The 25,473-nt window shown below is 46.5% G+C and overlaps 1 protein-coding gene across 1 annotated transcript in view; it reads left to right on the forward strand.

Annotated features, from left to right (window-relative positions):
* Nucleotides 1–492: 492 nt before the first annotated feature.
* LOC144153872 (glutamate receptor ionotropic, kainate 2-like) overlaps nucleotides 493–25,473 on the forward strand; it is a 234,313-nt gene continuing 209,332 nt past the window's right edge. Inside the window, exon 1 of the mRNA XM_077685610.1 lies at nucleotides 493–1,084. Within this exon, the coding sequence (XP_077541736.1) occupies nucleotides 847–1,084 (238 nt within the window). The 5' untranslated portion in view covers nucleotides 493–846. The remainder of the gene's footprint in view (nucleotides 1,085–25,473) is intronic.

The following is a 25,473-nucleotide window of genomic DNA, read 5'->3' on the forward strand; positions in this document are numbered from 1 at the left end:
AACCGCGCGCGTCCTTACTCCCTGTACTCTTCAACTCTTCCTTCTTATTTTTTCCCCTGTCCCCACCTCCTCGCGTCAGACAACCACGCTACCTTCACGCTAGAGTCTCTGCAGTCTCTACCCCTGCGCTGGCACCCTCTCCGCAGCGGCAGCTTTTTTCGAGTGCGCCCCTCTCCGCCGTGCCAGCTCCGAACGCGAAATAACTCCACAGACAAAAAACAAACAAGCTAACGGGTAGACAGAAAAGTAATGTTTCCACCCGGAACGAAAACAACACTACCACTCCCGCTGCCTCCCCCAACCCCACCCAAATGGCTCCAGAGCATCCCACCGCAGCGCCCTCTGTCGGCGATTTTCCTGCTGTTTAGTTCTTCTGCTTGCTGCTTGTCGTTGCACCAAACTTCGAGCAGTACGCCTCCGCCCCCTTTTTTGATTCACTGCCAACGTGGAAGAGGGAGAGGAGGGTGGGTGCCGCTGCGCACCACGGGAAGGGGAGCCTGGGCTACGGCTTGCGGAGGGCTGGACGGAGGGGGTACTGCTGTTCGTTCTTGTCCAAGTAGAAATTGTTGGCGGGCTGCTGGTGCCCCCGCGTTTTAATCGAGTTAGCTTCGATCGCGTTAAGCTGGCGTGAAGCACAACGGGGAGTGTGTGTGTGTGGAGTGTGGGTGCGCGTGTGCAAATATCGGAAAACGTTGGAGGCGACGCATAATCGCCTCGCGTCGGTAATTAAGCGACCGTAGAAGGTAAAAAAAATGAACTAGGACAGGAGTGCGAGAAGGGTCCCAGAAAGGATCGTAGGTGACATACCACGTACCTTCCCTCCACCTCCTTTCGTCGCGCTTCGGAATGGGTGTCTCCCGTCGTGTGAATGTGTCCACGTGCTCCTGGCGGTGGTGTCTCGTCTGGTGTCTTCTCACCTTGAAGTGGTTTGGTGAGGTCGCGGCGAGCAACGAGACTACTCCAGCCACCTGGGCGGAGACCACTACAGTCGGAACTTTTGACATTGGGCTGACTTCGGACGATACCTTCTTAATTCTTCGTGATGCAAACAGTGAGGACCTTCAGGATAATGTCATTCAAGTGGGTAAGTACCTCTTGAAGCGGTATGTTTTTACCTTAGATCTAAATCCACTTAACCAGTCATCAGAGAAGAGTCGCACGCAAAACTTATCATCCTAAAGCTGAGCGCGATCATTCAGTGATATTTGTTTTGCTTTTTTTTTTACTTATAAAAGTATATTGTATCGCGCACCTGAAGAGACAAAATGGGGAAATTTTTCATGGACGAGCTCGTTCATGATTTCGTTCGGGCCTGTGCATGCCAGGCAGGTCACATTTTCCCAACCAGAACGGGCACCTCCCTGTGGCTATGACACATCTGTGATGTGCATTTTTATGATAATCTTTTTCGCTGATCATCAAGTATGAATGAACGGAGCAGCATCCTCTATTGTGCGTCATGTAGCGTGATGGCAGTTGACGACGGTGCGCATTCGAGTATCCCGGCGCTATCAACACGTGACACCAAAACACCTGTGTAGCGTAAGATATGACAGCCTACAACTGTAAGGGCTTTCATTTCATTCCCTAAAATCCTCCCAACCAAGCTAGATGAAAATGATACTGAGGGATTCTAAACGAATTTGGTTATGAATTTTGTATGTTTCATCCTGTGCACCACCGCATAAGGCCATGTGCTGTCGGTGGGCGCGTACAAATGAAGATGATGATGATGATTACTAGGACGGAATCAGTAGCACAGTCCGAATAATCCTGCAGGCGGAAAAAAGAGAGCTCGACGGAAAGAAACCGCTTCTTAGGGTAAGCTACCGTTGATTTTTGCGGCCAGTGCAAACGCCAACCTTGCAAGACAGACCTTGTGCGTTACCGAGTGAAGCATTAGTCAGAGCAAAGTGTTTTGTGTAATGAATTCGCACGAGGTTTGAACAAGAATATGCCGTAAAGAAGACGCATTCGGTGCCAGTTGCATTCCGACAGTGAAACTTTCCGGTATTATGTCAGGACTTAAGTCTACAAACTCCAAAGTGCCCAGTTTCTTGAAATAAATTTCTGCTCACGCACACCACAGCTCCCCTTGCAACGCCGCAGAAATGTTTAGTGCGAGTCCCGGATCAGTCTCCAAACTAATTCATGCGAGGTCACGCTTCGCTCATAGAGAGTAAAAGAATGTCGCTGGGGACAGCAAAAAAAAAAAACGTTAAAAAATTGCCATTCGCTGTGAACGCGAGTATCCGCCGTCGTCGCGTTCCCTTTGTCTGCGAACACTGGTATGCGCCGACGCGACGAAGCGGGAGTGTTGAATCAACGTTAGGCGTAACATTACGCGCTATGGCGCGAACCTGCGGTTTGCGCATCTCCTTGCGTCGACATTGGTTCCACGTGTACTGCAGCACACGAATTCTTACGCGTCCCACACATAAGCAGACTTAGGTATTCTTCGCCAGTTTTTCGGTAACAACTGGATGCTTAGCTCCAGAAGTACGTAAAACCAAGTGCGCTTTTGCAAGCTGAAAGACACATAGGGGAATACTATTAAACGTTTGGGTATTTGGTTAGAAACGTAGAATTTGAGGAAAAAGCTAGGCCACAGTACACGTATTCACTGTTTATAGTTGGAGGTATTCTGATACAACGAGGTCGACATTGGTTCCACCTGTACTGCAGCACACGTATGCTTACGCGTCCCCCACATAAGCAGAATTAGGTGTTCTTCGCCAGTTTTTCGGTAACGACTGGGCGCTTAGTTCCAGAAATACGTCAAACCAAGTGCGCTGTTTCAAGCTAAAAGACACATACAGGAACACTATTAAACGTTTGGGTATTTGGTTAGAAACGTAGAATTTGAAAAAAAAAAAACTATGCCACAGTACACGTATTCACTGCTTATAGCTGGAGACTTTCTGATACAACTAGGTCACTGTGTTACACATGCATACAGATGCAAGCCGGCGTTTCGTGCTGGCCTATAGGCCGTCAGCACCCGTTTTGTACTTCCGCTGTGAACAGCAAGCCTTGGGCTCAAACCAACCATGAGCTGCTTAGGCTAAGCAAATAAGACGGAAAACTAAAAGTCCCAGTTTATTTTTGCATCCGTTCTCAGCACGAAAGTCCCGGCAGAACATTGCGCGCTGCTTGGCGCTCACCCATATACTGACGGCCGTCTGTCGAGCGGACGGAGTCTTGAATTTTGGCTGCTCTAACCACTGTCAACTCTGACGGGAAAACGGTTCCTTGGTTAGCTGTGCAATAAAAGTATTGCATCTGCGTGTGGGGCTGTGCTTGTTCTAATTATATACAGTGTAACTCGACAAACCTACCAGCCCGTACGTAAACGTCGCGGGAGAGAATGTGTTTATATTGTTTCGTTGATTATGCGGGGGTTGCCTTGCGGGCAGCGAGAAAGCTAAACCTCTTGGCCAGCGACGAAAGGGAATAAATGCCTGGCTTTTCTTTTCCGAAAAACGACGTCGAAATTATGAAGCGCATTAGAGGTATTCCAGGAATATCTATGCTGTTTCTGCTTTAAATATTCCAGTTCATTTCTGCCAGTTTATTTCAAACGAGACAAATTAAAGGGACCCTGCAACACTTCTTTCAGCTTTTTCGAAATCTTAAATGCTTGCAGAACGCAGTCAACGAACACATCCGGTACTTAGATCAGGGGGTCACAAAGTACCTCATCCTAAAATACCTTTCTATGGCCATCAGATAACTTAGACACAGGTTAAAAAGATTTTTCTCTCTTTTCATATCTTGGCCTTCGTTGACCACTCGAATTACGTTATTACAGCGATGTAGAGGCTATTGGTTGGCTTTTCTTTAGTTTGAGCAGTCCACTCATTTGATAGCCACTTTAAAAAGAAAGCCACAAAAGCAAAGCAGAAACGGAAGACGTATCTGCTGTGACGTGCTAATCATGCAGTACCGATCCGTGCTGGCGATAACTATAGCTTTCGCAGTGCTTTAGACGCGAAGGAAAGGGTGAAAGCGTTCATGAGAAGTGTTTCAGAGTCCCTTGAATGATTAACAAGCTGTTGACGTGACTGAGTTTACAGTGTAAAGCGTTGTTATAATGAAATCCCCGGAACAAGCAAAAAGGCTTCTTCATAAGCGATATTTCGTTCAAAGAGGGAACTACTTGCTATCTATTTCCTACCGTGGGGGACTGTTAAACACTTCGAATAAATCGAGGTTTTGAATAAAGGGCTTTAGTCATAACGATGGCTTACCATATATGCGTGAGACTGTTTGACCACCGTTCGAAAAATATTTGGTCAGGGTGGTCTGTTTAAAATTTTGTACTAATTTTGAAACTCCGCTGTAAATTCAGAAGCCGTTAACATGGGGAAAAGATTATTCATGAACAAAAAAGTCTAAGAAGAGCAAGAAACCACGTGTACGTAGACTGAATAAAAGCAGAAAATGCACTAAATCACCCACTACAAAAGTAACCCCGCCAAATTTTACATGCTGAAATACGGAACAGTAAATGTATATAGGGAGAAGAAGACCGAGGCAAAAATGAAGATATATAAAATAAGAAAAATACCCCTCTAGGACCTTCTGCAGTTGATGGGAGGAGAGTGGCACAAAAACACAGAAAAGGTCTAGGAAATATAATGCTCTCGATCAATAAACACAACTTAACACTTGTCAAGAAACTCGAATTGCATAATCTATGCAGAAAAGGTGTTCCAAGCTTTAGAAACAAGAAACACGTTTCCTGATATCCTTTAAGCTTTTTTGAAAAAAAGCGTTTTGGCGGGTGGGCGCGTACAAAAATTAAGATCCTGCCTGTAAGAAAAGTGGCGGGAAAGGATTAAAAGATTATTTGCTGTGCGTGGAGTGGTGGGTTGGTAGTAAATAATAAGAGGTGACTGCACTTTGCTGTAAACATCGTAGGAAGCAACCACAGAACGTTCGGCTAAGTAGCGTGCATGGCGAGAAAGATGAGACTTAGGTTTGCAACAATTCAAGCGGTCAACAGATGACTAATCTAAGCCGGCACAACTTTTTTCAGTCGAATGTGGCATGCATCTGCAAGGGAGTTTGGTGTTGGGAAGTTGGTACTCAGCTAAAGAACACATGGCAGCGCGAAAGGTGATGACTAGACAGTGGACCTTTAAAGTGCCTATATTTCCCTTGAGTCCATATCAACCATATGTAACATATAAGCATAAGCTAAGGGAAGGGGAACATTTAAACAAAAGTTTATCGTGCCTGTAATGCCCATTTTTACTGTATGGGCTTTTTAGCGCCTAAAAATGCTTTTTTGTGTTTTATGTGCCTTCTTTGATTTTCCCAGTCCATGGTCTGGAAGGACTGTTCTCGCTTCAGACGCCTGCAACTTTGTGTTTGTAGCACCCCGCTTGCAAAAAAAAAACAAATTTCTAGCCGTGCCAAACACGCCGAGAAACGCTAACCATGCTCGAGCCACCGGCACTTTGACCACGCAACATCGGCCGAGCCGTCAGAGGCCTGTACGCAGCAACACCGTAGCCAACCTCACTGACTACACCCCTGTCCAAACGAGCTATTTTGTTCTATGTCCTTTCGACACGCTGTGTCCATGGACCAACAGCGAACAGTTTCACCTGTGTTCCCTATCCATTGGTAAGGCAATAAAAAAAAACAAAAAAGGAAGAAAATGAATACGACACAGTCGCGCACATGCCATGTAAGGTGAAAGACGCCTTTTAGGGAAAAACCAAGTCAAATCTGACATACCAAAGATTTAAGGTGACGCCACGATCACGTGCACAGTCATCCGCCGATCACGGGGACACCACCGGACGGAAAGATGCAGGAAGTGAAGGGCAAAGAAGGTACGAGAAACGGAGCTGATAGGAATGAGCACCTCCATACTTTTGAAGCACTATAGTCGTGGCAGCCGTCACTTGCCGTGCCCGGTAACCTTCAATGGCATTTGGAAACCTAGAAATAAGGGAATTAGTTGCAAAGAATGTTAAGTGCTGACTAATATTGACAATCGCAACAAAGTGCATAGTTCTTGAATGGTGTTAATCCCGCAGCTTCCCTAGTCGCCTGCTTCTGCAGAACAGAATATCTCAGCAATTTGTACGAAATATGTGCTCTTCCCTGTACTATCTATAGGATTCATCGGTGCTATGAAAGGCTGAAAAGGTCATTCTGCCCTGTCAAAGAATAAACGCCTGCAGTTAAAATCTTTCTTCGTTCTGCAGTCGGGTCTTCCAGCTGCAGGTACTGATTTTACCTCTTCCACCAGAGCCCGTTGTTACCCCATAAAAAACTCTGCCACGGGCGGGAACACTACAACAAATACACCTGCCAGTAGTACTAAGAGCATTGCGGCGGAAATTATTCACACCACGCTAAGCTTGAACGTGATTTGCCCCAATCGTATGCTTCTCTGGTAGTATTAGCAGAAAGCAATTCCGCAGCTAAGATCTTGGGTGCCACTATGAGGAAGAGCGCTGAGCTCATTTTGGAGGTGCGGGACAGATCCGCCACCCTCCCCAAATGACCGGTTGCTGATAGAGCGTTTCATGGCTGACAATTTGCCATTTTATCTGACATACAATTCCTGGATTCACTGAGCTAACGGAACTGCCAAATGTTTTGGCCTGGCCACCAAACATTCTGATATTGCAGATAAAATCAGGTTACGAGCATCCAAAAGTGCCAGCACGCCCCCCAAACTTCAGTGAACGTCGAGCGCTGTTTTTTCGCACACAAATATCGACCGAAATGAGGCACAACTTCAAGCCGCGAATGATTGTCTGGCTTGTCATGGTTTTTAAGCTGTTCTTTTGTAGGCGAATCACCCTGGATTTCAAGTAAATCTGTGAACGTAAAAACTCTTTGTGTGGCTGATTTTCACGAAGAAAATAAAATTGCTTTCCTGCAGCCCATGATTTGTTCGATATTTTTACTGCAAGTCACAACTGTCTGGTAAAATATGCCGGCGAAGTAAACATGAATTGAGCCTATATGGGCCTGACGACAGCATTTGGTGCCCATAAATGCCTAAATGTCACTTTTTAGTGCCTACTGTAGGTGCCTAAAACCTGGATTTTTCATGCCTAGTGTTCCGGTCACTAGCGATGACTTAGAAGGCAACGCCTGTCCCTTGCGTCTTCTAAAGTCTTTGTTCACCTTTTGCGTTGGTATGTGTGCCGAATATAACTTCTATAGCTTCTATAACTTTTTTAGTGGACCTATATAGAGGAAAGAAGTTATGGGCGCCGACCAACAACTGCTAGCTGGGTTAGTTTACTGGCATTAGAAGGTGTTTTGCAAATTGCAACTCAAGTACTCCAGCCATACGCGGGAATAGTGAAAGTGTGAGCAGAGTGGGAATGTTTTGTTTCCAACGGCGTTCTACATTAGTCGTAAGCATGATTAATACAATGTGGAATTGTTAAGTAATCACTTGCAATAGTATCGCACAGTAATGGGCAAACAAAATGCAAAATGGAAAATGGGAGCTAGAACACAGAAATAGCGCGATTTTTTCCCATACAGATGAGATTGACGCGGGGCCTTATTACAGTAGCAAAGTTGAGGAATGTGACTTTCCGATTACCGTAATTACCCGATTCTAACGCGCCCCCGATTCTAACGCGCACCTGATTTTCCAGGCAAAACACCGAAAAAACTTGCACCTCCGTTTGTAACGCGCAAGGAACTTTGTGAGCAAGAAAAACGAATGCAAGAGAAACGGGCGATTTATTCCCCGAAGTAATCTCACTCATCTCACTCCTCGTCGCTCTCCGAGAGCTCCTTTCGCCTTCCGCTGACCGCAACATCTCGTCATTGGTGCCGTCAAGCGCGTTCGCGATGCCACACTTCTGAACGAACCTTCAACCATGTTCCATGGGATCGTGGCCCACGCCTCGCATGCCCATCCCGCGAGCTTCTCCAGAGGCATACGCTTCAGCCAACCGCTCGTTGTGAACGCGTGGGAGCCGAGGAAGCGGCGCACCTTCGTTGCCGCTGCTGCCATTGCTGTTATCAAGCACGCAAGTGGAATAATTTGACGATTTGTGTGAACGCCGAAAGAAAGGCCTAGGCGCCTAGATCCGAAAAATTGTTGCTAAAAGCCTTGGCGCCATCTTGAGATGGCGATGGCGATTGGTGGAACAAAATTTCAGTTGTTTCGGCAGTTTCAGTTTCGTATCCGATTCTAACGCGCATGCGATTTTTCGGCCTATTTTTGCGGAAAAAAAGGTGCGCGTTAGAATCGGGTAAGTACGGTATACCAATAGCGCGCCATTACTTGACCTCCACGAGCGGTGTTTTCCAATTTTGCGTTTTGTGGTTTACAGTTTTGTGTTCGGGTTTCATTTGTCGATGACTATGCAGGCCTATGCAGGATTACGCTATGCAGACGTCGTCAACCAGTTTACACTTCGGAGGGAATTTTGTATGTCTCAAAACTGTCCATCGAACAGCATAAGTGCAAAACGACGTAGAAATATACGTTTGATACAAAAGACAAACTAAAACCCCCTTTTTTTTGCCGCGCTACTTAGCTTGGCAGAAATTGGACAGGAAACAGTAGCAGTTCATAAAAACAAATGACGCTTCGAATCCGTGACAGACATAGCGAGTCCAAACAAGGAACTGATGTTTAAGGTAACCAGCATCCGGAAAAGTGCGAAGAGAAACATAGAACAACCTCAAAAAGAGAGAAATAATTATTATTATTGCAAGAAAAAATTTGGGAAAACTTTAAAAAGCAGACGGAAGTTATTCTTGTGTATTTTTTGTCCCAATATGTTAAGCCACCACCACGACCAAAAATTACGTAAACACACTAATTTTCCAATATTTCCATCTTAACAAAAAGTTGGCTCCACAGCAGGAACTTTAAAAAACCGGCGTAGTTAGCTAGCGAGTAACAAAACAAACAAACAGTTTATGCGGTATTTCAAAGAAGTAAAGCAAATTTATTTTTATATCCGTGAACACTGAGCAAATTCTTGCCCATTACAGCCTGCACAGACGCAATCAAATAGAAACAAACAAAAAATTGGCCGCGTATCTGCTCCTTTTGTTGCAACAGTCGAAAAAAGACGATAGTCTTCTGCCGACAGTTGCCAAGTAAATGCCTCCATTTGCTTCCAGCTTACCTCTCCTGTTGATTCTCTCCCGTCGCGCTCCTCCCACACGCAAGAGGTCTGCACAAGCCAATTTAAATTTACCGCGTTCCACTGCTCCAGGGCGGGTTCCTCGATGCCAGCGCTGCCGTACGGCAAAGACGTGCGTAAATCGAGACGCTCTACTTCAATGTTTAAAGAACCCCGTTGCCCTACTCCACGGGCGTTCCAAGCAGAACGTAGAAGCTATCTAGTAAAACCTTTCGAAACCGTTGCCCCCAGAAGCAATAGTGGCGCGGGCGACAGAAGGCGACGGAGTGATTTTTTTTCAGTGGATGTAGTATTTCATTTCGCAAAAATCAAGCATCAATACTGATTTTTTATAAAGGAGCAGTGTAAATTTTACTTATGTAGTGATTTTATGCCTTATGTTTGCGTAATGTCTTGTTCTTGTTCCACAATGTTGAAAAGTAAGAAGATTGACACCGGACTTGGACGTTTATATTTGTCAGTGGGTATATAAGACTATTGCGCAGCTTCTGTTTCAATTTGGACGGGTGGCTGAATCGAGTCACAGACACACATACAGACAGACCACAATTTCTCGTTTAAATAGCCCAAAAAATGCTATCGTCCATAAAATTTGTTTAGAGGGGGTGATTGAAAAAAATATGCATTTATTCTCTCTTGTGGTGCAGTGCAGGTAAAGCTGGTCCGACGAAGGACACCATTTTAAAAAACGATGGCCAGTACAGGTACAATAAAGCCTCTTGCAACTTGTAACTTTGGGGGTCATTTAAGAGACATGCCTGTCACTGGCCAGCCCCAAACGTCGTCCCCATCAATGTATCAGGATGACAGGCCTTACGCTCTCCATTTTTACACATTTTCTCAGAATAAAGCCTTGCCGAGCTGATGATATCTTTCGTTCCAGAAAAAACCACCACTACGAACGGCGACTTTGTCTGGCGGACCATGAAGTGAATTCAAATGTGTATTTTTGTAAAGAACTAACCCTTGATAGGTCCTCCAAGTTTCATTTATCGTCATCATTTTTTTCTTTGTGTCGTTTTCCTTTTCTGTCGGTTACAATACCAATTGTCGGGATTGGCCATGCATTTACGCTATTAGCGTAAACTTGCTTTGCTATTTTATAATTAGCATGCTGAACGTATTCCTGTAGGCCGCCAGTGGTGCGATCCTGTTCTATGATTAAAATCGTTATAATCATTTTCCCTCCGCGTCGTTTTCTCCCACTCTTTGGCTTTTCTATTGTTCTCCTTTAGGGTAATAACGCTTACTCGAGGAGGCGATTGTTTCCTTATTGCACTTTTTTCCAACCTTTTCGTCCTTGTAAGCCCCCCATATTCGCTGTTAGCGTAAGCAACTTTGCTACTTCCATGATCATATTACTCCTGTTGTCGAAGGCTACAACGCATACACTAGGTTCACATTTTGTTATCTAAATCCGAGGCGCGGCTTTGGTGAGACGAGCTGATGGACTAGCAAATGCACCAGGCCCACGCTACCCGACTTCAACGGTGAAAAAAGGTTCACCCCACGCACGGACCCTGGACCGTCACATGAAAGTAGGCAACACTATCAAATGCTTGGACCTTCTTTCGCACGCGGCTAAGGACCTCTAATACATAAACGAGTTTGTAAACTCGATACACATTACAGTGTTCAGCCCGCGAAAATATAAACAACTCCCACTCCATCGATACTTCTGTTTTGCGCTTTTCACAACGGTAAGCGCGAAAAGCCAAAGATGCCCACTGTTTTGAATCTGATGTAGAGGTTCTATTGTTTCGTTTAGAATATTCTGTTATACATCCAAATTGCTACAATTTCAGACCCAATCGGCGCACCAAGAGTCCTCTCGACCTCTTGAGGTTCACCCGGATACATCGCGAAATAGTTGTTTCAGCATTATAACCTCCATAACTGTTTTTTTTTTATCCGAACACAAAAATGCAAGGTTGACCGCACAGTCTACAGCTCTGACTTCCCTGCTTAACCGAGACAATTTAGGAATCACGGTGCTTTGTAAAGTATTTATGGGCCCAGGTTAAAGGCGCAGATTTCTTCTAGAGATGAAAAACTGTTCTGTGTTCTATGATATTTTTCCGCTCATTGAATTGTTCAGCCTGTCGAAGTGCCGCATGATTGAGCTCAACAAAGAGGTATTTAGTCAATTTTTTTGCGGACGATGTTAGCTTGTGCATAGTAAACAATGCAGCTCAATCGTAGCCGCAAGGCTGGTTGCATCGTCTCAATGCGTGCGGGTGCGCCTAAGTTCTAAAGTATGGGCCAGTGAAATGTACTGTTATTGCATACAGCGTGCTATTTTAGAGCTTTCAGGGGTAGCCTCCCAGGCAAAAAAGAAAGAAAAAGCTATGTGATCGCGCAGGGGTTGGGTGTTGGGCTCGCATTCTTTAGGACCCGGGTTCGAATACCAGGTTGATGCGGTTTCCTTGTGTTTGGTTGTATACTGTTTGCGGCTTGGGCAATTTTAGGACCACCTTTCCAGTTCACCGATATTGGCCGCGTGAAGGGGCATGTATGCGACAGCATTAATAATCGTAGTCAACATCGTTCCTTGGCGGCGCGTGGTCGGTCAGCAACCAAAGCAATCATTGTCACCACCAACGCAGGCTTCCACGACACAGAGGATGGGTTCAGAAGTTAAGCACAAATCGTCTCCTTTCTCTGGGGTGCTTGGCAGAGTCAAAATGGCCAATAGCCTTCCCTGGCCATCTTACAGTCTTTTCAATCGTCACATTTGGCGAACGGCAAAATTTTGAACGTCACTTATCCCTGTTTAGGTAACTTCGAAGAACGCAGATGAACCTTCGCGCAACATGTTTTTACGCAAACCAGCCGCATAAAAAGCTGACGTAAGCGTCAGCGTTAATTTTCGGGGTCAAAAACAGTGGATAGATAAAAGTTCTGAGAAAAGCCACCAGAAATGTGGCGTACTATTACAACTTACATTAAAAGTTACGTTGACTGGGAAAAACTCAGACGCAGCAATACGTATCGCCCTTTCGTAAAAAAAAAAAGAACTATGTCCGACAGCCAGTGAGAAATAAGAAAAACAGGGTGTATCAGGCGCGAGGAGTTATTCGAGAACCCATGATACCTCGCGCCTCAGACTAGAATATTAATGGCATCGTTTAAAAACCTTAAGAACTGACGTGCGCTTACACTATTCCTCGTCCAGTTATCTCTTCATCGTGCTCTCACTTTGACGTTCAGAATTTGTGTTATGCTGTATGATTCATACTTTTTTATTTTCTCGAGCGTGATCAGAATAAGCAGCTCATCAGCGGACTAGTCAGTATTTACCATTTCAGGATACTGGTTCAAGCTTCACGTGTATCGTAAAAAAAAAAAAAAAACATTCCCAACTTCGCCTTTCAGTTTTTTGCTCAAACAGCGAACTGAGTATCATTAAAAAAATGAACGCGAAGACTAAGAGCAGCTTTGCTGCATAAAAGTGTTCGCGCTTCTCCTACCTGCGATCACAATCACTCGGAAACTCTATGCGGGCCGACGCTTCATAGATTGAGGAGCCCACGACATCATTTTCGCCCGCTTGAAAAAGGGATCGCCCTCTCCGGCTTTTATTACGGCGGCGCGAAGCGAACACGTTAAAGCCAGAATTCCGCACACAGAGCGGCGCATTGAAGTGCACAAGAAAAGCGTAAAGAGTCGAGACACGAAAAACTTCAAAGGAAGAAAGGCTCTCCTTGTCTTATTACACATGTGCATATTTATCGCGCTCGTCCCTGGGAGCAAAAAATATATTCAAATGATGAAGTGGAGAAAACTATTTCTTTAATTTTTTGCAATGCCCGTACTGGCTCCTCAGGCGCTCAGGAATGGCGATAAAAATTAAAAAAAAAACAAATTTTCAGCGCTAAATTTGAAAGAATAATCGCATATCCGGTAGGGAATGTGACGCTGAAATCGATGACAGGGAAATGGCTTTTCTTCATTCGCTATCTTCGAGGGTGAGAGATAACACTTCAGGTGGACGAAGGTTGCGTATGTCTAGTTCGCCGTAAGTGCGCACACCTGGATAAATAAAACCAGAAAGGAAGCAAAATACCGTGCCGAAATGCAGGATGTCACATTGCCCGCTCCGATATCGCTGGCTTCGAGCGAGGAAGCTCAAGTGTTAAGAGACACGGCACATATTTTCTTATCAGTAGATAGACAGACAGAGAGTAACTTTCTCATTTGGTAACGAGAACTAGCTGAGATTTCTGGTCTCCTTCGCCCTGGTTCTTTGTATTCATTTGGGTTGTTTAGTGGCCTCTGAGAAGTGTTTTCGTAAGAATGCTTACCGGCGGGAGGATGCTGATTGAAGTGATGATGTGCCTGATGTAATTCTATACACTGGCGAAGGGCTCACCGCTTAAACACAAGACAAAGAAAAGTAAGGAAGGCCACTCAAAGTATGCGACTATTGAGAGCGAAATCCTGGGCTCTGCCGGAGGATGTGATTCCGGCTGTGTGCTTTTTAGTGTGTTTTACGGTATATGACTAAGAAATTGGGTTTTATGGAGCAGTGTTAGAATAGGTGATCTTGGAAACATGGGCTTCGGGTAAATGTTCTAGAACAGGTGTGTTTCGACAGATAGGAGATGTTGAGCAAAGGAATACATGGGTTGTTATTTTAGGAGCTGCTGTGACGGCGAGAAAATTGTACTCCAATGGGCTTGCAATTTGAGATATTCGTTTTATGAAACACATTCCTTACTTACGCTTAGGTGTAAGACTATCTTCTGCAATGGCAACCGTGCGGGGTCAGAGGAGGGGGGAATTTGCAAACACCAACGAGTTTTTAACCTCAAGTGCTACTCAAAGCAAACGCTGTAAGAGGATTTATTTCCAATTTCAAATCCGCCGCCTAAATATGTATATGGTAGGTCGCGAAAAGTACTGGTCCCATTGATAAGAGCAAGCTTTAATGGGCAGGTTTATAAATTGTCTGACGATTACGATACTACTCCCCAATGCGAAAGTTGAGCGCTGTGGGAACTGCAGTCTTCTTATCGGTGACGGCACATAGCGGCTGCGTCTCACGAAGTGGTCGCGCGATCTGCGAACGCACGACGCCGCGCTATACTCTGCACAGCCTCGACATACCGCCATTCCCCTTGTTAAATCTCCCGATGGCTACGGGCAAGTCATGATCATCGTTGTGGATTTACCGTGAGAGGAAAGTGATGATCCCCGTAACGAACAGCCATGGCTTCGGTCTCGCTTCGGTCGTTCTTCTGTTAACACCCCTTACACTTTCGCCATACTTTCGTCCTCCTCTTCCCTGCTTGCTCTATCTCGTCCATCTTCGGTGTCCACTTTGTTGCCTCGCTAATAAAGAAACCAACGACTACGGCCGACGCGAAACCACAGGAGCGGGCGCTAAAGAGCTTCGCTCTAAAAGTTAAGGGTGGCCTGATTTTCTCAGCACCGCATGTCATGGACTTGTCTTACTATGATGACGGCGTCCCCATGCCTAAACGTAAATAAACTTCGTTGTTTAGCTGCTATTGTTCCTCACGTGCGTTTCGAACTAAGGCTTTGCTAATATCGTCAGCGGTTTGACTGCAGTGCGCCGCTCGTGACTCGCCGGGCTGAGGCCTACCGTCAGCGGCGTTCCCAGCCGCTCGGTGCCGCTGCCAGTGCAGTCTTGGCGCATGCGCTCTCTGTAGCTGGTACACCGCCTGGCCACGTGACTCGCCGCGTGCACCGAGCTTGTGCATGAAAGAGCGACGCAAGGCCGTCTTCTCTTCCCTAGGCATTGCGCAAGACCTGGATGCCTTGAGCCGTCGGCGAAAAGCAGCGTCTGACCACCCGTATGATATCACCGGCGAGCCGCTTTACTGGTGAAGTGGCAAGCAGAGTTACTGGATATATACAGTTGCGAAACTCCCCATAGGCCTCATGTATCAAAAGCCGGTCTTCGGTTGCCCCCCTGTGCCGGGGCAAGCACGGGGCAACTTGACTAGCCTGTCGTCTGTCGGCAGAAAGTTGAAGTAGTACTCAATGATTGCGGCTGCTGCCTTAAGTCATAAATAGAAAAGCCGCAAGAAACGCGAGTAAATTTTACGTGTAATTAGTGTATTTTAATTTAAAAAGCAATCTTTATTTAAAAAAAAAAATGTTGAATAATAATAGTCCAGTGAAGTTCAGTTTTTATCTCCTAGGTGCCGCGCGCGTCGACTTGCCCCTCAGCTTCCACGGAGCAGGGGGGCTAGCGCCGCCCTGATTCTGAAGCGGAGTTTCGCAACTGCACATATTGAGTAACTCTGGTGGCAAGTGCATGAAGCTAGCGTCGGGGCGGGAAGAAGGGAGCCGTTCGACTCGGTAAACACCGGAAGCGGGACCCCAATCGTAGGCATAAGACGCTTTGGATGAATAGTTTAATAATTACTGCTGTTAAACAAGTGAAACCAAGTCTTAAGCAAGCTAAGCCAAGTTTTCGCTTTGCATATCCAGGGTTAGCTGAGCTAGGCTGCAGCCATTTTTCTTCCGTTTTGTATTTGCACCCCTTTTCGAGTTTTATCTTTTCAGACTATGTTTTCACTTGTTTCCACTGGTAAGAAAATTAGTCGAAGCTCCGGCAGATAGTTTAAGGGGTTCATTTACAGGCGGGAGGTGAAACGAGTTTTGGTCTGAGCGTAAAAGCGATGGTCGATGTCACGCGCAATAGCGCCTTCTGGAGTGCTCTTTCTTCCGCTGATACCGGTGTGAGTGCAATTGCGAAGCGGTCACGACGGTAGCTGGTCGTTGGGGTTTACTGGTTAGCGAAAGCGCAACGCAAAGAAGCCGAGCGCAGGTCCAAATCACACGAGCTCGCGCGGATGAACGTCCGAGTCGGTCCTTCTTTGTCTTCATGATAATACTCGGAGCATACATAATTGGGAGAATGGTGCTTCGGCACCTGCTGTGCAATGTGCTTCGCTTTTGCTCATCTTGTTTGTTGCGATCGTCAGTGAGAGCGCCAGCAAAATTTCCCTGTTCTGGGACAATCGCCATGTTCTGATAGGACGCACTATCATCATGGCCTCATCATCATCTTTTCGGATTCTTCAGTCTTCATCATCGCTAGACAACTGTTTTTGAAGGAGCCGATTGAGAGGTTGGGGTTCACTTTATCGATAACACTTATATTATCTATTGGCGCATCAAAGCTGGGGTTTGCAAGAAGGGATATATATAATTGCATTCAAAATTTTCTTTCTGCCTCAGGTCGTTTGAATTGCTAAGCGGTTCTGATTAATGGGTAATTCGGGTTTCATTAACAACTAAGTTTCCTTTTACAGCCTCTTTCCGGAAATAAGTATATTGAAGTCCCCGCGTTTTTAACCGATTTAGCCCTGGCGAATCCCCCCTTGTGGGTACGTGCCAAAAAATTTGAGGACATAATCATCATCATCATCGCTTCCTGATGGAGACTTCCTGGGTCCTCGGCTATCGAAATAAACTGTGCCCGTTCGTAAGTCCTCGACTCTCTCAAGTGGGGGAGGGTGCTCTTGATCCCGACGTCCAGTTCTCGCGGTCGCACCCCTGGAGCTTCGAGCAGGTCAGCTCCTGACGTGAGCAACCAGCTCCCTGCAGCACGAAAGCAGCCGTTCTGCCAACAACGCTGCAGATACTGTCCAGCACGCCATTACTATCACCAACCGGCCGCCCGATCGTCCGTTTTTCTCTGGCTTCCGCGGTGACGGTGTTGACGAATGGCTCGATCAGTACGACAGGGTAAGATCCCTCAACCGCTGGGACGACATGTTCAAGCTCCAAATCGTTGGTTTCTACTTGTCGGAGTTGGCAAAGACCTGGCATCGCAACCATGAGGATGCCATTCCTGAATAAAGCAGCGTTACTCAGCAGCTGCGTCGGAATTTTAGCACGGCCGCTGCTCGCGCGGTTGGAGCCAAAACGAAACTAGGCGCTTGCATACAGCACCTGGAAGAAACCTACGCTTTGTACATCGAAGGTGCCGGCGTTGAGTCGACAAATACATGTCGGACGTTGATAGGTACCGACATATCATGAAGGAAATCGCGTCTTTCGCTTTCAATGCCCTGGCGATTCAAAATCCCACCAGTATTGCAGAAGTGCGGGCAATATGCCAGCGTCTTGACAATCTGCAGTCTATAAGCCTGCCCCAGGATTCCTGGCATACCGGCCCCGCTGGGGATGCGGGGCCCCGAGTTTTAATTCGTTCCATCATACGCGAAGAGCTACACAAGCGATGTATACCAAGAACCTTAATATTCCCATGTCTGCGCACACAGACCGTGGGACGTGATCAAGGAAGAGCTGGCAGGTATGAACAACATTCCACAGCCTTGTCCGTCTGCTCCACTTTACATCCAGTCGTACTCAGAAGACGCTTCACGGCCACACCTGCCTGTAGACCAAATCATACACCTGACTACTCGCGGTCACTTGACCACCCTGTCTGCGCCTTCGTCACCGTCATCTTGGTTCTAGCGTGGCGAGCAATGCATCCTCCAGGCGACCGGCCTGGTGTTCCTCATGCGTCATCCGAGGACGTATTTCCCGTTTAAACCGCAGACGCCAGCTAGACGAGCGATGATGCGGGCCCCCCTTGAACGAAACAAACGCTTAAACTATGCCTCCGTAAGCTGGAGAATTTGTTAGTTGCTTCTTTATTAAGTCCAAGGAAAAGTGGCAGACCATTATCCACAGCTCCTACCCAGACGTTCAGGTCCATGTTGTCCAAATGGACGAAGACACCGCTGGAGCCGAAGGACTTCTGTCCGCCGTTTGAGGGTGTGAAGATGCTCTGTCTCCTTTTTCAAAACCATGTTCGGGAAATAAATCTCTCTCTCTCTCTCTCTCTCTCTATATATATATATATATATATATATATATATATATATATATATTCCTATACGGTATCTTGCGCTCTCTGCGGCAGCGGGTCACGAAGGGTTTCAACAAGGCAACTTGATCTTGGGAAACTATATGCGCAATGAACCATTAACGACCTTTGTTCACTACGAATTTAACTTATTTCTTCTGTGCTGAAGAAAACTCAACATCCGCAGCTTGTTGAGAATTTTTTTTACAGCCAGAGCTGTGGGCTTCTCGCTTGTCGACGTTATATTTTTTTTGTGGCTTTACGTGTGCAGAAGCGAGGTGGAAGCGAAGAGAACGCGAAATAAAAGAAACATAAAGACAATAACGACAAGAAAATAATGAATGCCACACAGTCATCCGCTACGCCTCCCCAACTAAGGCACGAAATATTTAAAGGCCAAGGCCACGCACGTGCACACATCCAGCCGCTTATGAACGACTTTGTGTTATATCACGGCACAAAAAATCGTTGATCGGGAACTGGGCTATGAGTTCATCTGCCTTCACAGCCATCTGTTCCCCGCTGTGACCTAGACCAGCAATCCTATACCTGATGAATGCCACTCCCTGTAGCGTGCTGTACTCACTGTGAGATCGCCTGGGTTGCATTCTGTAGATGCCACCCATGTTTTCGTTATCAAAAACACGGTCCTGGTTCTCTCCGATACGTGAACAGGTGAACTGATTTAAATTGGTGTTACGCTGGCTTTCTGCGTTCCTAACGCTCAGACAACAGGATGGCTAGTGCGGCTGTGTACTCCAAGCACAGTATCACCGTTGAGCCCTATAAGTTTCATGCACAGCTCGTACAAGCTCGTACAAGCACAGTAAATATGAGGACCTTTCTGCCGTGTGCACGAGCGATAAAGTTTTAATCTTCACAATGTACGTGGCCCTCATACATCAAAGGGGGACGCTAAAAATTTGTGACGGCGTGCTTTGTACTTCGACTCCATTCAGAAAAAAAATAAGCGTGGCTGCCAACATTGCTGGCGAGTTCATTGTGGATGCGTCTAAAACAATCAATTAGTGATTTCTACATTTGTGAGGAATAACCTCGAGGTTAAGGTTTCAATTATCCGAGTACAGCAAGCGCCGTTAAGAGAACTGGTATAGGTTTCATGTTTGCTAGGAATGTTCCGCGGGATTTGTCCGAGACGATCGGAGGTTCCACAGGGACCACAAGGCCATTATTATTAAAGTTGGGACAAAATTGAACACTTCATTGGGGGAAGAAGATCCTATCATAGTGATAAAGGTTTTTATCAGCCTTAATTCTGACACCGACTGTCCGTCAACCCTTCGCAACCAGGAACTCCTAATTTTTCCAAGAATATGCTTTAAACGAAAGAGCCGGGCTAATAGATGGGAAAAGGTACAACGCTACTAGAATAGACATACCACGTTTGCCTAAGCGTAATATTCCAAAACAGCTAGAGTAGAGTTTTGCAGGAATACAGACGCGTCGTAACTGTAGCTTTAGAATCGATTACCTTCTTTATAGCCTGTCTTCTGTTCCGAACGCCCGGCGATTTGCAAAGCACCTTGTCATTGTAGATAAAACTTCAATGTTTGGTTTTGCCAGGAAGAAAGGCCCTTTAATTCTGGTCTTTCTCTAAGGGACTGTGTCGAATTAAAGAAAAAAAATAGGGCAAGCTCCACGGACCCCGTAAACGCCGTGCAGAACCGCACACACGAGCGGAACTTTTTCCGAGGTCGACGACGAATTGCGTATCTGTACGCGTTCGCGCCGTCAGCGAGCCGTGTAGGTGGGAAGACAACTATCGAAAATCAATCGGCGCGGAAAAGACGGCACGAAGGGAGGAGCAGAAAACGTCGCGCGCGATCTATCTAATGAGCGACGCCACCGGGTGCGGAAATCGGAAAAGGGAAGGGCAGAGATAGAGAGAGAGAGATAGAGAGAGAGAGAGAGAGAGAGAGAGAGAGAGAGAGAGAGAGAGAGAGAGAGAGAGAGAGAGAGAGAGAGAGAGAGAGAGAGATCAATTTACTTTTTTGAGCTCCCTGATCTCTCTCTTTCCCTCTTTCCTTTAGTCTCGCCTTGTTTCAAATTTGCGTTTATTTGCTCGCATTCCACGCCGCTTCTAGCCAAAGCCTTGAGATGACTTTTTTACGTTTATCGACTTTTTTTTTCTGCGAAAAAGAGCGCGGAAAGGAAGGGGACATGCAGATCACGGCAGTATCGTCAAATGGCGGAGCGAAGTCGTCGTCTGTTCCACGAAGTCGTCGTCGTCGTCGCCGCCTGCAGAAGGAAGCCAGAGCGCACCCGTGACTGGGCAATCGGGGCTTCCCTGCAATTTCGAACGCCGTCCGGGCAGAGCACGGCCGCTGGAGATAGCGGGTTGGTTTCCTGCGCCAAGCGATCGGGGCCCTCGGAACGAGCCTGCTAGGCGGTTCGGCACGGTTCTGTGCGCGCTAGGTTGGCAGCGAATAATGATACATGCCTACAGGGAACGAGAACAGAGGAAAAACGAAAGCAGGGCGAATTCCAAGAAGCAAGCTTGGTTTTTCGCAGCAAACGTTTCGCAATGATTTGTGTTTTTCTTTCTCTCAAAACGTTCAGGAGATGCGGAAGTTCTCCCCTTTTCAGGCCAATTGGGGTTTACAAAAGAGCTGTTTTAGTTGTCTCCTGTGCCTTGCCAAAGGGGGATAGTATTGGCATATTTGTAATTGTTTGGCACGTTTATGGGTCGTGGTTTCTCAATGAGCGTTACCAATTGTAGCACAATGTTTAACTAGTAACCGTGTCTTGTATGTCTGATGGCGCTTAATGTTATTGAAGCTATGAACCACAAAAATATAAAAATAAATGAATAAATAAATAAACAACCAAACAAATAAAAATAAATAAATAAATAAGTAAATAAAAAATAAAAGAATAATAAAATAAATAAATAAATAAATAAATATGCTGAAGTATAGCACCTCGCTTGCGATAAGGTCACGAATAAAATCATGACTGGTAGTTACTTGGATTGAATGCTTCGGTAGGAACTGCAGACAAAAAGTTCATTGCTACTTACAACTGTGCAGACTGTTTATCTTCAAAGGAGAGCTGGAAGAAAGCTAAAGTGAATTAGAAATTCCGGCACTGAGAACAAGTGAACAAAAGGTTTCACGCAACACCGACGAGGTAACGAAGGAAGAATTCATGCAAAAGGAGCAAACCGTTCAGCAAAGTGTACACCTGAAGAACGAAGGAAGCGAATTGCTGACGAAAACGAACACACTGGAAACAACCAGCATCGTGGAGAAATATCAAAAGTAAACTGGTAGAAAACCTTGTTAAGCCGTGTATGTCTTGAAAAAATGCTGCTGTACACGATATATGAAAAGCATAAAAACATGGCAGGCAAAGTTCGGGCGTCATTTATCAGGAACCCTACTAAGCACCAGGTCAATCTATATTCAGCGTACGGAATGCCTGAATTAGCCGAAAGTTATATTTCAGGGTATGTAGAACGTGGGAATGCTGATGACTTGTCACAATTCCCGGCAAACGTCGATTGTGCGACGACTGAAAACAGCATCAACGACATGTTAGTTTGAAACTTTGGTTGCCTTAATGGCTGCAATGGTTGATTCTTTATTGAGGCTGAATTGCATCATGGTTTGAAACGCTAGGGGGCTCCAAAGCATACGAGCATGCGGAATGTATTTTCAGACCTCGTAGCTCAAGATTTTCTTCTATCACCTGAAGGAATATATTTTATGCCAAGGCAACAATCCCGTTAGTTCACCCGGTGTTCCCAGAAAACCTTTCTTTCGGCGCCACATGTTGTGTAGTCAACTGTTAAAGGGAAACGGCGAGCGCGCGGCCGTTGCGCTCCGCAAAGCGCCGACGCCCAGGAGTGGCGAGATTCGAATACAGACAGCGCATGCGCCCTGACCGAATGAGGCGGGAAAGGCCGCTCCGTCGTCTGCTACGGCGCTCCGCTGCGCCGCTCAGCTTGCGATAGCTGGGGGCATTTCGCACTCGAAGGATCTGAGCGGCACGGCGGAGCGCCGTAGCAGACGACGGAGCGGCTTTTCACGCCTCATTCGGTCAGGCCGCATGTGCTGTCTGCATCCGAATCTCGGCACTCCTCGGCGTCGGCGCTTCGCGGAGCGCAACGGCCGCGCGCTCGCCGTTTCCCTTTAACAGTGGGCCGCACTGTACTTTCTTGCAGGAAGAGACGTGGAATGATGCCGAGTATAACTTGATCAAAAATGTCATCGGGGTGCACGACAGATAGAAACCACTGCTTTTAAGGAAGGTATTTCTTGACGGTGAAAAAAGCCCGAAGGGGTCCCTAGTCGTGATCACTGTCTGCGCAAAGACATCCACTGCGGTTATTTCAAAACACAAGTGCCTCGCGAGGGAAACACCACGCCATGAAAAAAAAAATACACCGACAAATATACGACGCTAAAAGAAGGGTAATACAACCACGGAGGCCAGAAGCTGAACCTTTTTGGCATTAGCACATCTAGGTGTCATCTGCAAGCGTCCTAACGTCCTCACAGATATCTTCGCGGGATCTTCTTAGGAGGTGGCTCAAAACAGGAATAACATGTCGCGACACAAAGGTGCTCTTAACGTTCCTTCGCCACAGTGTACCTGACAGTGAGCTATAAACTGTCGGATAACTGCTTGTTTCGCCTGATTATTTGTGTGGTTTTCGAGTGTGTCTGTGTGTTTGAGCAGTCGTGTATGCGAGATCTATTGTCATATCTTTTCAGATCACATTCAGCTCTGTCCGGTGTAGCAAGTCGGGCGGCGAGCATGGCTGACCTCGTCTGACCATTAAAAATCTCTCTCTCTCTCTTTAAACTATACCGCACCTTATGAACGCTTACGTCTCTCCCGATTTCGTAGGAACTCAAAAAATGGAGATCACATTAGGAATATTAAAAATCTGAGCACAGCTGTGCGTCATGTTTTGCTATTGTTATTGATTGATTGATTGATTGATTGATTGATTGATTGATTGATTGATTGATTGATTGATTGATTGATTGATTGATTGATTGATTGATTGATTGATTGATTTTGGGTATAACGGGCTGACGGTGCACAGGCGGTGAGCCCGCCGTAGTCGAGGGCTCCAGATTAATTTTGACCACCTGGGCATCTTTAACGTGCGCTGAAATCTCGAACAGGCGGGTGTTTTTGCTTCTTGCCTCGTCTTAAAATCGGAGGCAGCGGCCCGAAATCACCCTATTGTGAAACAATATTAGTGTGAGAGAACCGGACGAAAGCAGCACAAAGGACAAGCTCTAGACCTGTATGCTACTTTCGCCGTGTTTTCTGTCTTAAAATCGGCCGCAGCGGCCCGAAATCACCCTATTGTGAAACAATATTAGTGTGAGAGAACCGGACGAAAGCAGCCCAAAGGACAAGCTCTAGACCTGTATGCTACTTTCGCCGTGTTTTCTCCTGCCCTAATAGTTTTTCACGATCGTTATTACCGATTTGCCGACACTGATGCTTTGACGAGACCTGAACTTAAACAACAGCGCAAAAGACAAGGACTAGAAAAAAAGCACAGACAAGCGCTGTCTGTGCTTCTTTCCTAGTCCTTGTCTTTTGCGCTGTTTAAGTTCAGAATAAACCAACTGGCCCCAGTCGAGACGCTAATTTTTGACGAGACGTTTATTTGACGGAAGCCCAACGTTTCACTAGGCGTATAAATGGGACAACGTAAGTTCGGTTATGGTTCACCACGATGTGTTTCTCACATGTTTGCAGAAACGTAAAAGAAGACGATTACCACAGTTTCTAACACGTTTGACGCTGCTTCATTTCAGAGCGCATGAATTTATTGTAACGTAAAATTAGTATGGTTTTGGAATAATGTACCACACCCCGTGTGCACTGTTAATTTAAAACCATAGGATATCACTCGTTTGTGGTCCGAGAAGTGATTCGGGATGGTGTTTATCTAACGAAAGAGACCGCATATATGGTTAAACCCGAATCCATGCGTCGGCCTTTCTGTGGGGCCGAAGACGCGCATGTTTGTCGAGCGCACACTTCATATTCACGTACGATTGCTCCCCGCTTTCAAGGGTATGATCACTCCCCGCTGTAGGCTTTCCTGAGAGCAATCATTCAGGTATGCCCCGCGATTCTTCGTCCCTTCATTGAGCGCTTTCGACATCGCAACTTCGTCTTAATTCCGGCGTCGCCTCCTCTTCTACGTACGTGCGTCCGCACGTGATATGGGGCGGATCATCTTGCAATCTAAAATGCGCAAACATATTAGTGGACCTGATTGGACAGCTGCTCTGGTTTCAAATGATTTCGGATTGGACGCGTCCTGCGTATCGAGCACGGTACCTCGTTCGATGCACGTAGGAGAGGCGTGGGGGAGGTGAGAGGTTTTCAGTGACGCCCCCAAAGCACTCATATAGTACTTATTCTCCTGGCAGCGTTCCGTAGAGAGAGAGAGAGAGACAACTTTATTACGCAATAATGCGAGAGTGGTTCCTCAGTCCAGGAGCCCATGTGCTGTCCAGGCTGCCGTAGCCCTGGTCACAAGCAGTAGCTGGTCCTCAGGTCGACAGCTGGACAGCAGTATCTCCCACTGCTCAGGGGAAGGGGACGGGTTCAGAGGCGGAAGGTCCGAGTTTTTTGTGCAGTTGAATAATATGTGTGCCAGAGTTCCTGGTTCGTGGCAGAATTTACACTTATCAGAGTACTGTGTAGGGAAGAGTAAATGCATACGGATAGGGTGGGGAAAAGTACCTCCTTGAATTTGTCTGAGTGTGGTTTCTTGGCTTTTGGTCAAAGATGTGTGAGGACTAGGGAAGGTCTGTCTCGTGGTTCGGTAGTATTGGGTGATTTCTTGGTAGGTGAGGAGAGGTGCGGAAACATCCCCGGTCTCAGCGGCTCGGTGAGTGAGGTCTCGAGCCTGTTGATGAGCAAAATTGTTGCCCGTCAGTGCAGAGTGGGCGGGAGTCCACACAATGTCCACCCGATGGGCAGGCGGATGTTCATTCAAAAGTCGGTTTGTGGCGGGGGCCACCCGTCCCGACAAGAGCCTGCGGCAGGCGGCTTGCGAGTCCGTCAATATAATCTTGGAGGTGGTTTGGGTAAGGGCGAGCGCAATAGCTAATTCTTCAGCGTCCAGGGAGGAAGTTGTCCGGATTGAAGCGGTGGTGATGAGGGCGTTCTTAGATGTTACCACGGCCACCATAGTTTGGTTATCTGAGTAACTGGCCGCATCTGTGTACATTACGTCGGATCGGCTGCTGTAAAGTTTTTCGTGGGCTTTGCTTCGGGCTTCTCTACGACCAGGGTGGAGGTCCGGGTGCATATTTCTGGGAATGGGGCGCACAAAAATGGACTGGCGCCAAGTGTCGGGGACGGTGACCAGGTGAGTCTTGTCAGGGCATGACCATTGAATATTTCGAAGGACCGCGCGGCCTGCTTTGGTTTGGGCAAGTCGAAGGCGTTGAC

Source organism: Haemaphysalis longicornis, unplaced genomic scaffold (genome assembly GCF_048455015.1).
Source record: "Haemaphysalis longicornis isolate Haplotype H1 unplaced genomic scaffold, Haemaphysalis longicornis Haplotype H1 scaffold_9, whole genome shotgun sequence".
NCBI lineage: Eukaryota > Metazoa > Arthropoda > Arachnida > Ixodida > Ixodidae > Haemaphysalis > Haemaphysalis longicornis.